Raw genomic sequence first — 12,098 nt, 5'->3', positions numbered from 1 at the left:
GAACAGTTTTAATTTTTTACTTTCTTCTTTGTTTGGGTTTTTTTTCCAATAAACATTTAGTCAAAAAAAATTATTCTTTGTGATCAGAATGGTGTCAAAACAACACCTCCTTGTTTCTTATTTTTATAAGAAACTTCTATAAGATACTTTTATTTCCCATAAATCTTCGGAATACCATGTGTGTTGGCCTGGAATATCAGATTGGATTTTAGAAAAAAAAAGAAACGCAAAAACAAACAAACAAAAGCCCCAAATAAATAAACAAAAAACCCACAAAAACCCCAAACAAAAACCCAACCAAACCCAACCTAACCCACATACCCAGCAAAGTAGTTGGGTTAATTTAAAAAAGTATAATAACATCCAAAAGAACCTTCGTAAACTTAAGACGAAATTTAGTCTCCCTTGTTTGTCTGTGATGTGCACCGTAAATGTTTGCTCCAGTCTTTTGATGAACCAGAGCTTTGAAACACTCATTTTTTTTTTAATATTTAATTAACTAAAAAGTTAAAAATAAACCCTCCAGATATTTATCTCGGTAGTCAGTGGCACACCAATGCACTCAGAATTGATGTTTATAGCATACTGAACTGTGACAAATTATTAGAATGTGACTTCTCTTCCCTTGGCTAGTTTGCCTAAAAAGGGACTCCTGTGAAGCAGTCTGTATGCTTTCTTTGTGCAGATTTTCCTTTAAAGCCACCCTTCATGGACCAAAGCCTGCTAAGCTGCCTGGAGAACTATTCCCCTTTCGCTTTGTGGTTTCATTTTCTACTGATGCAGCTTTCCTGCTGTGCATTGTGTAAGGAGTGGTCTGACTGTCAGCCCAAAACCTTTGGGGTTTTGGCTTGGCTTTTAAATGCCAGTGTCAATGAGTCAGAGAATACATACAGCCTGGCCAGCGCACAGGCTGCTCAAAGTGATACCAAAGGCCCCAAAGAATCTCTTAAAGCTTGCATTTGTGACACTGCAGGCCTGTCAGAAGCCCACAGCATGGCACGTTGCATTACGGATGTGATTCCTGGTCCTTTCAGCTTGGCAGAGGTTCCTGGCTTGTGGGTACCGGAGCAGCACAGCCACCTGGAACTAAACCTTGGTGACAGGTAGAGCTCCCGGCAGGGGAAGGAAAGCTAATGAGGAAAGGCATGCCTGCCAGTGCAGCTTAGCTCCAGCCACTGCTCTGCACTGAAAAGCTGGTGCTGGGGGTACAGTGGTGCTGGAGGTGTGATGGGCCTGGGCAAGAAGCTTTCAGCAATGTGCTTCTTTTCCACTCCTCTTGCATCTCTTCCCATCAGCTAGAGTTCAGTCCCTAGCTGTTTGTGTTGTGATTTCGTTTTAAAACTCCTCATTTAAGCTAAGCACCCTCCACCACCAACTTGTGATTAAAAAATGCTTGGTAAATTAACCTAAAAACAGGACTTACATGTCCCTCAATCCCCTTAGTAAGAAGGAAAACTGGGACAGTGTGTCCCGGACATCGGAAATGCCCTAAGTTAAAACAATGTGTATCATCTTTTAATGCAAAAGTAGTCCTTGGAAATATCTGTATGTGAAAACCAATTTTAGTGGGTTTTTAAGACTAAATTCTGGTCTACATTTCAAGAAACTCATAGCCTTGGCTTCAGCACGAAGGAGTGGGATGGGGCACAAGGTGTTGGTGTTGGGACAGGGCGTGGCACAGGGGCTGTGTGTGTGTGACTGGCCTTGCAGAAAACCCTCAGACCCCTCAGCTACCATCGGGCTGCAGGCTACAGCCATCCCTGCGTTTCCACCCCCTGCATGGGCACAGCAGGGTGTCCCTGGCTTCCCTGCATCCTCCCAGCCCCTGCCGGCATCCCCGGCAGCAGCACCGGGCTGGGGGAGCAGCACTCCCTGAAGCCAGCACAGGCACAGCAGAACTCCTGCTCTCAAAATGGACAGGAGAGGAAAGTTGGCTGCTCTCTTTTTCTTTTTCACTAGCACTCATTTCTCCCCTTTTTTGCACTGGCTGTATGAAACTGAGGCAGAAATTGGTGGTGCCTTTATGACACTTCAAAATTTACTTTTGCTACATCTGATTTTTAGTAGAAAGCAGGCACCTCTGTTGTTTTGTAATGGAAGTCATCCCTTTCTCTGCTTCAATCCCTGCTAAAAGCTTCAGCAAGTGATTGCATTCACACAACTAAGATTTGACAGGGCTTCCTGTCTCTGCTGCAATTTCTGTGGCTGCTGTCACCTTTTATTATAGATCCAGGAAAAGCCCCCGGTGCTCCATACACTGAAATCATGCAAACATCTTTGTCCTTCATTTTTTTTTAAGACTTCAGTGTTCTTTTCCTCTGCAGGCCACAAGTACAATCTCTCCTTCTTGCCTTTCTGCCCTGTTTATTGTATTAGAAGCCAACATTAGACTGGTCTCCTTAGCCTTCTTTTTTATCAAGATAAGGTGTCAAATCCAAGAGTTCGCATTTAGTCAGTGACCTCACGTGTGTGGTTCAGGCCCTTAAAACAAGAGTTTATATGGTGTCACACCACAGAAAATTGCATCTGCAATCAGGATTTCGTATCCTGGGACACTTGAAGTTATCAAAGGGAATAAGAAATGAAATGCAACAAAAAATTCTGTTGTTCCTCCCTTGGATATGGAGCAAGCATCTTATATAAGATCAGTACTCAAGATGTTAATTGACAAATAAGAGTGGATTTTTGACTGTTGTGTTTCTGAGTGATGTCATCCCACTCTCCTGGATAATGATACATTATGGTGCAATGGTATATTAACTATTAAATAGTGACAAAGGGAAACAGTGGAGGATTTAATTTTTTTTTTTTTTTTAATCAAACTACTGGTAATTGAAAAGGAAGTTTTACTTCAGGAACGCTACCAGAAAAGCATTATACTAACAGGTATTGCTCAATTTTCCTCAGGTTGTTAACTCATACTATAGGTAAACACTGAGTATAGTTGGCTGCTGAGACATTTTATGCAGTGACAAGTTTTAAAATACGTATTTTAAAATACTTTGGGGTTTTGCTTACCAGAAAATATAAAGCTGCAGACAGCAGATGCAATCAACTATGGATGTAAACATTAAAACTGAGATCTGTTTGGTTACCTCCCTAGCCAATTTCCATTCCTCTGAATGGGCAAAAATGTCATTGGGATTGATACAACGGGATTTTTCAAAGCTTTTGTGCGCTCATTAATGCAAGTGGCTTTTCAGGCTTATGGGGGCAATGTGTATGTGTGTTAATGCTAAAAATACGAGCTCAAGGGAAAAGCTTTAGTCTTCCATCTAACAAAGCTTTTGTGCTGGTGTTTTAACGTGGTTTGGGTGGAGTTCGTTTTGCCCCTTAAAAGTCTTTCCTTGGTTGATTAATTGGTCAAGAATGGTATCAACACATACAATACAGATGTCTATATTCTTTGCAGTGCACAGAATATACGCAGAGTATTTGTGGGTTACTTGAAGCATCTTACAATGTCAAAGCTAGTTAGGTAACAGCTTACCATAAAGAAAATTTAAAGTACTGTAGGGAAATGCCATAATATATGTGGATTATGCATAGGTTAAGTAGAAAACCATGCTAAGATCAAGTGAGGATATGTGTCGAATTTCAGCAGGTTAAAGAGAATGAAGTGTTTTCAGAGCACAGAGAGCAAGGAAATTCCTGAAGCTCAGACAGCAGCTTTGCAGAGCAGCTTCAGGTTCCCTGTTGTTGATTATCCCTTTGCCAAATACGTGTTAACACACTGTCATTTATCTTATCAAAGTATCAGCAGCGAGAGCTGCATCACCACCAGAGATTGCTGCTGCAGCAATCATTCCCACGTGGACAGCTATTTTACACTCTATACTGCTTTACCATTTTTATTCATAATCAGCTGTTGACAACAAACCCATTAACCGATGATGCGGGCGCTTTTGCAGCAGCAGCAGCTGCAGCCACCCTTCTGTGCTGTGCTGCTCTTCTGCAAGGCCAGGCCTCCCCCTGGCAGCAGGCAGGAATCTCCGCTGCAGCTGGCTGAGGCGAGGCGCACGAATGCCTGCAGCGATGTGTCAGCGGGGCCGACAGCACTGAGTCACGGCGCAGAGCCCACCGCCTGCTCCCGCACGGAGCGCGGCCACCGCAGCGAGGGCTTGTGCTGTCTCCTGCCGCCGAGATCAAATTAAAGCTCGCACAGAGATGAGTTACGGGATTTACCAGAAAGGCAGATCTCTAGCAGCATTCCGTACATGAGCAGTGGCTGGGTGTAGATGCTTCTGTTCCCACAGGCTTTTGGTGCAGAAGCTGTCTCATCTGCTAAATGTGTTGGTGGTAGAGCCTGTGCTATGCATTAGGCATGAGGCTTGGATGCTGCTTAAAAGCTGCTTCAAAGCCACGAGTCAGCAGAGAATTTGGTTGCTAGGATTTAATTTTGCAGTGGAATTAAGGGAACCGTACCCACCAGGTTGCGTTTTTCGTCTTGGAAGTGGTGAAAACTGGCACACGGATTTTTGCCCTGTAGCACATCTTCTTCACCCCTTCACAGGGAGCACTCAGCCTGTTTTGCAGTCTGACAAAATAAATGCAATAAGCTTCATGCCAAGCCCTAGGTAAAGGTGTAAGTCATACTTCGTTCATACCTGGTGCTACCTGGGTCACTGGAAGAATCTCACCCAATTAAAATTTTTAAAAAAATAAAATGGAAATGCCATCATCCCTCCCCTCCCGATCCCCTGCCAAGGCATATCCAGTGCACAGCCCGTGTTCCTGAGAACAATCTGTTCTCACAGCTCCTAAACACAAGAGGAGCACCCGAGGCTGGGTTGCTGCCAGGACTGATAAGATGCATGGAATGAGTGATCCCCATGGGAAAACAGCCCTCTGGGGGGTTTCAGGGGAACCGGCTGCCTCCCTCCTCCTCTCTCCCACACACCTGATTGTTTTGCAGTGTTCACAAAGCATATTTGTGTTTGAGTGTCTCTGCACATGAAGGCCTACTGTTATTCCAACTTACTTTTCATTTTCCCATGCAATCCTTTACTAACCTATGACAAGGGAGCCACAAGATGGCTGCTGTTACTGCTACAAGCCTGTGCATTTTGTAGGGAGAGGTAGGTACCTCAGGTTTCTTTCCTTTTTAAAAAATTGATCTCAGATTAAAATTTGACATATAAAATTTGAGTCTGAAGCCACGACAATAAGACTCAAATGTGGAACAAGTTTGCTTTTCAAGATTCATTCAAAGCTTCCATGAAGAGAATGTAGAAATTGTTAACATTCTCAGATCCTTGCACTATACTATAGTAAAAAATGAGGTACAGGGGCTTTTTATACTCATCTCTACTGCAGGTTAGACTTGCATGTTGAAGGGGTACAATGCTGAAGTTTCTGAAGGAAGCTGACATGAAATTCTGCTTCTCATCACTAGAATCCCACTGAAAGTTTTAGGCACTTAAGCTTGTTTTGCATAATTTTCATGCCTCAGCCTTGAAAGACACCATCCCTGGCTGCCCAGCTTCTCTCAGTTTCCAAAGTTATATGAATCCCCTGACTCCAGCGGCTCTAACTCACTCTTTCTTAGCTTACTGGAAATTGAAGCTTGCCTTTCTAAGGTACTGCATCTAATGAACAAGAGGGGAAGGGAAGGACCAAGTTAAAGGTGTGTGGTGGCAGAATAGGGAGCTTTGGGTTCTTCAAGGGGCCAAACTGGTAATCAGTTTCTAGATAAATTGTGTGATGAAGCATTCCTCAAGATTTATATATTGTATGTGTGTGATGTTGCTCGCTGACTAAAACATGTCTTAGAGTTGTTTTAGTTTCAGTGTTTAAAATTCATATGAAGAGGCACTGAAAATAGTTTACAGCTCAGTTGCCTCTCTGATTTATATCAGACAGGAAGTATAAGGTTACTCTTGGGCACCTCTATGTTTTATTCAGTAGGCACTGTCTTGCCTGTTGTTATTCTGAGGTTTGAGTATAGACGTAGGAATTATGGGCAATGCTGGAATATTTTAAATTATTTCTCGTCATTCAGTGACCTTCAGTTCCATGGGCTCAGGTTATGCCTTGCACTGTTGCTTGGCCTCACCTTAGGCTGTAAATCTTGTGACACAATAGCCTTGATCTCCTGTTGACTGATTGAGAGCAGAAATAAGACAATTTATTTTTCATACATTAATATTCAGGGATATGTTATTTCCTAGGCGTTAACAGCACAGAATGAAATAATTAACTCTTTGCTTAAGTGCAATCCCTTCAACTTTATACAGTGTCACATTATGTGATAGTTGTAACTGAAGCTTGATTGATTGATTGATTGATTTTTAAAATGAAGGAAAATATGGAGGGCAGTAAGTTGAGCTTCTCTCTTCTGCTCATGTTGCTCTTGGTGCAAGATTGTCTAACTATTCTAGGCTCCCAATTCAGAGCTCAGGGTTGTCTTCTGTCACAGATATGAGGCTGTTTCTCTTGCTACAATGTGCTTTGAAGATGCCTCAGCTATGCCAGTGGTAACAATTCCATAGGGATGATTTGTTCCTTGAGAGGCAGTTACCAGAAGATGTAGTGCTTTCTTACCTTAAGTCTTTTCTGTGATGGTCAGAGTGTTTGTCTGAGGAATGGTCCAGGATCTAAGACAGTGCTTATGCAGGTGCATCTTAGCTGAACTTCTCTCTAATTTCCAGCTACACAAGCAAGTGGAATGCAAGTGGCACAAAATGGGAGTTTGGATGCTGCATCTACTATGGGATCTTTTTCTTCTACAGTCTCTACAGAAGGAAGCACTTTTGCTTCTGGAACCTCAGGTAAGTCTCAAAAAAATACACTTTCTCTCTCTATACAAGCAGTTAAAATGATGCAAATAATTTTGAGTCTTTTCTTCTTTTGCTGTGCTTCGTTCTGGAATGAGGACCACATCTTATTCATGCAGGGTACACTGTGTCCATGTCATCTAGCCCTGAAGTTCTGTTGAGTGATGGGTGAACTTCTAAACATTCAGTTGAGATATGTGGTGTCATTACAGGAGGATATAAATTACAAGTGATAATAGTGATCTTCATATATGCTGTGTGAGGTCGTGTAGCATTGACTGTCAGAGGAGGTCATTAAGATAAATTCTCCGTCTGCAAGGCAGAGGAGACAAAGGAGAAAATAGCTATAATTTTTGCAGTTGTTAAAAAAATCTGGAGAGAAATTTAATGCATATTACCAATTAAATTATGTTGTTCAAAGTATAACGTGGTCACATGCAAGGTCAAAAATATATTAATTCTTCCCAACTCCAATTTGGTTTTATTGTTTTTCTGGGTGTGTTTTGGTGTATGTATTCACTAAGAAACCCTGTGGTGAATGCAGATCCCAGGTCATATGAATGATCATCTGTTATGCTTCTAGCTGGCTTAGCTTTCCTAGGTTTTGAAGAACCACTTGTTCAGGTCTTCTTAAGGTCTCTTGGGCCTTCATTTAGTACTTACTCTTAGCTACATGTGTGTAAATCCAACAAGGATGCTGTCATTGTTTGAATATCCCTACTATTATTATTATTGTTTAACATCCCCCAAGGGATACAAGACTCTGTTTACAACCCCTGGATTGTGTTTGTGGGAGATAAGCACGTGTGTGTACTGTGATTTTTCTCATAAAGGATAGATTTGGATTTGAAAGTGGAGCAGTATCATATGCTCAGTATGCATTGAAATGCTTAGAAGCATGGAAAAAGATTATAAGCATTTTAAGGAAGTTAAAGTCAACTCAAGGCCAGTGATTCAGAGAGAATTCTTTGCAATTATTTCAATAAGCCCATTCCCCATAGTGCACATACTGTGACCTGTGGTTTCTTGGCTTTCCTATTAGGTTTCATGTCTTTTGGCAAATACAGGCATAGTATGGCAACCTCACCATTGGTGTACTGCAATAAAACAGTAAATTACAACATTTTTAATTAAAAGGTCTCTCACACAGGTAAATTCTCCAGGTTAAAATTAAATTTGAATGCATATCTGACTATGTATCGTGTACTGAATTACCTATTATGCTGTGTGTACAATTACATTTTACATTTAAAATTCATCAAGAAAGTTTTACAACCTTCCTGGGGTCTGTTTGCAAAAGTCATCATCTTACTCAGCTCACTCTGCTGTAAAACCAATAAATCTTCTTGAGCTCAGAGACTACCCGAGATGCCAGAACTATAATTGCCTGGCTGAGCCAGAAAGAACCTATCTATCCAGGGGAAGTCAGTCTAGGTATCATTGGCATAGCCAGTGCTCCGAGTTCCCATAAAACTGCCATTTCAAAATCACTTCTGCCCACAGCAGGATTTCCACGCTATCACCTTTCCTGTCTCCTCACAGCACCAGCTCCTTGCTTCTTTCTTGGAGCTTGTATATGCAAGAAATCCCCTTTCTCACCCTGATGTGTTAGGTAGCTTATCCCAAATGGTTGCACCTCAGACCACCCTTGCTCCCTTATTCTCTGTATGTGTTAAAGGCTTTAAGAAAAAATATTTTGGCTCCTTCTAAACAGATCCCTTCTCCTGTGTGCAATTGCTCAGGCCCAGGGGAAGCCATATGCTGCACCCTGATAACTTTAAAGCAATGCAAGTGTGAAGCCAGTTGTTTCATCCTGTGCTGAGGCTGGAGGAAATGCCACCTCTCTCCCTGCCATTCGATTATTTATTGCTGGGTCTCCAGAATTTTGCATTCAGGGGCTTATATAGGGACTAGATGCCTTTTGTTCACCAGAGTAGAGGCTGTGTGCCAAGGCTGCAGCCTGTGGGAGATACCTTCAGCTTGCAAGCTATGCTATCTGAGCCATGTCTTCTGTGTGGGAGCTCAAAGGAAGACAAATTAATGTGAAATGGATCCAAACCAGAACATTTCTATTTGGTATGCCCAACCAAAATAATTCAGCTGGCTAAATATGTTTCGTTTTGAGACCATTTTCCATTTTTAAAAAAATGCCATTTTGGTGAAAGTTTCCTTTCTTGATGCAGAAAAAGGAGAAAGCACACTTTGCAGAGAAATTTCCAATCATCCATATCAAAAGATCAGGGTGTGGGAGGAGTGCTACAGAGAGCTGGAGAGCGACTGAGATGAGTGGGGGAGCTGAGGAAAGAGCTGTAGGAAGCTGTAGGAATATCAGAGAACGGTATTACTGTATTAAAGGAGATTGAAAGCACCAGCCACAGAGGAGGTGCTGCGTAGTGCTCACCCAGGCTAGAGGGGGCAATCAGGACTGTTTTTAGCAAAGAGAGCAACCTGCATGCGTGCCATTGACACAGGCACTTCTTTAACTTTGGCTGTCATGTGTAATATACCTCCCACTCCTTCTCCACCTCCACAGAGGATTGCTTGCTAATATTTAATTTTCTCCTTCTGTTTAATTAATGAAAAGTTGGAGATTAGAGTCTAAATACATCTGAGAAACTGCAAGTATTGTGGCTTTTTATTCTGTGATCTAAACAACAAAAAAAAAAATCCACAAAGCAGTATGAGCTTAAGTTCACTCAGCAGGGCGGTTAAGATTAAATGATCTATTATAATAAACTGTCAGATGAATCAACCTGCTTCATCTATTGATATCTTTATTGCACTCCTCCAATTATAAATCCTACTCACTTGATTCACAGGAGGCATCTCCCTAAGAAAAATTTTTATGAGTAAGACTAGTAGGGTTTGACTGTTTCTGTACACAAACTGTAGGAACTCTGGAAAGTGATATTAGATAAAAATTACCCACCATATCTTCAGCTCCTTCACAAAGAGAGAGACACAAGAATAGAAGTTTCTGGGAGATGGAAAACATAGCAAAGCCTCAGTTAACACTATTACAGGTCTATGGTGTGGTCAGGGCAAGAAAGCCTTTTTCAAGTTTTTAATTTTGCTTTGATTTATACTGTGGTATCCCCTCTGAGTAATCAGCCAAATTTATTCGTTTGTTTTGCCAGTGAACACAGTTGGATATGGCTGCACTCCAAAAAACAGAAGTAGCAAACTGCAGGGTATCCAGGCTGCTTAGGTAGCAGTTGTTGGAAAACAGAATAGGGAGAGTTTAGTTTTTGGTCTCTTTCTCCATCTGTCAAGCTTCTCACCAGTGCTGAACTGACTCAGGCAGGTAATTTCAAATAAAACCATGGTCAGGTGCCAAATTTTTTATCCTTGTCCTCCTTACTGCACAAGGAGGCAACCTGCACAGCCAGTGTTGCACACCTCACTTTTCATGATGGATCTGGAAATCTTCCCAAATTATTTATGCAGAGCATCTTGCTTGCAGCCCCAAAGGACATAGCAAGCTCTGTACAGGCAGCTAGAGCAACTACAGTAATTGTTACCCAGTGAAATGCTGCTTTTCCTTCTGTCCTTCTCTTTCTGGAGAACAGCAACATGTGAGGCCCCCCCCAAAAAGGGCACTGGATGGTTATTTAGAAAATGCAAACTGAAATCACCTGCTGAATCACTCTGATGAGCCCAGCTTTGTTTGCATGGCAGGATTAAGCAATCTCTGAACAGAGGGTGAATTGGTGCCTTGCTTGCATACTGGAGACAGGGAGAGAGAGGAAGGCATGAGAATTTTCTGATTTAATTTTTCATGCTCTAGCAAAACCTGGGTGAGATACCTTTCAGAAAGATGCTGGTAGTTTTATTGTGTGTAGATGTGTGCAGTTGTTAAAAAATAACAGAGGCCCAGAAAGAGAGGGCAGGGGATGCTGTCATGTTTCCTACCTGGGGTAATTTCTGCTGTCTAGGTTTATTGAAGTGGCAAGGTCTGGCCAGGATGGCTGCAAGGCTTTTGGTTGTGCCTGTGGGTGCTGAAGCATGTCCCACAGCCCCTCCTGTTTGCTGAGCCTTACGTCACCTGCATTCAGGTTTGACAAGCCTTAAATCTTTGGGGTGAACTTGGGTGACAGTCTTGGGCTTCATATGCTTTTTCTATTTATTTATTTGTTTTACTTTGAGCCAAGATGCTTCACCTTGTTTGCAAGAGTGAATGCAAGGGAAAATGTATAATTATGTTATAATGTTCTTTCAAAGGAAAGTTCCACAGACTTGAGAGAGAGGTTCAAAGTCACTTCACCGAGAAGTGACCTATTTGTAAGAGCTGACAGTCTTCTGCCTTTCTCCAAGAATATCCACACATAAGGCCTTACAGTTTGCTAGTTTGACCACATCCTGTGTGATCGCATGGTATTTTTATCATGGCATCCCACGTCTTACAGGCTGAAGGAAAGGCAGTATTCTGGTAAGCAGCAATCATGTCATGTTAGGATGTTTCCTTAATGCCAGGTATGTGTTCTGCTGCATTCTGTACTCTGTGTTGTTCCTTTGACAAGTGATTTATTAACTTCCTGAAAGCTTTTGCTTGGTTTTGTTGGTAATGTTGCCCAAACATGCTACAAATGTTGCCTAATGATTTATCACAGAGATCCTCTTTGAGCACAGTGATATTGCTATTTGCAGATGGATTGATGAGACGACAAAAACCGTAGGAAAACAGTCTCCTCTGCATTCTAGGAAGCCAGGGTGAGGTAACTGTGTATATTCAGGATACTTAGCATTACAAATATTTAGTATGTTCAAGAAGAGCTCTTACTGCTGACTTTTAAGTACTTAGCTTTTTAACCTAAACATACTTTTCATGAATGTTTGTGATTAAAATGCAGTTAAAATCTTGTCACATGTACTATTAGCAAAAGCAGTTATTTGCACCCCAGTGGCTGAAGTGATCCATGGTTTTAATTGGGCGTAGAGAGAAGGAAAACGAGCAGCATTCTGGTTTTCAAAGAGTATATTCACAGCAATAGAATAATGTGCGTTACAGCTCTGCTGGTAGGAGCTGTGTTTGTGCAAAGCATCAGTCCATAGCTCAGAAAGTGCAGTGAGGGTGTCAGAGTGGATTTGTACTCTGGGGAACCTGGTTTAGAGGGGCACTGCAACCTGGGCAGTCAGGGGAGAGGCTTAATGCTTGCCTGGAGTTACAGCTGCCTTCATGATGTTGCCTCTGTGATCCCCCAGCCTGGCACAGCTGGGACGTGGAGGCCACACTGGTGGGTCATATCCTCCCATGGAGCTCTTGGGACAGGGTCAGAGGCACCACTCCCCCACAGATGCTCTGGCAGCACTGAAGAGACCCAG

General features: G+C 42.2%; 1 protein-coding gene across 3 annotated transcripts in view; it reads left to right on the top strand.

Annotated features, from left to right (window-relative positions):
- The window catches only part of EMCN (endomucin), a 55,245-nt gene that overhangs the window by 19,366 nt on the left and 23,781 nt on the right, over positions 1–12,098 (top strand). For all 3 annotated transcript variants that reach the window (XM_032109615.1, XM_032109614.1, XM_032109613.1), the window contains exon 5: positions 6,651–6,770. In XM_032109615.1, coding sequence (XP_031965506.1) covers positions 6,651–6,770 — 120 coding nt within the window. The remainder of the gene's footprint in view (positions 1–6,650; positions 6,771–12,098) is intronic.

This window comes from Corvus moneduloides, chromosome 5, assembly GCF_009650955.1.
Source record: "Corvus moneduloides isolate bCorMon1 chromosome 5, bCorMon1.pri, whole genome shotgun sequence".
In the NCBI taxonomy this organism is placed as follows: domain Eukaryota; kingdom Metazoa; phylum Chordata; class Aves; order Passeriformes; family Corvidae; genus Corvus; species Corvus moneduloides.
This window is presented reverse-complemented; position numbering and strand designations above follow the sequence as displayed.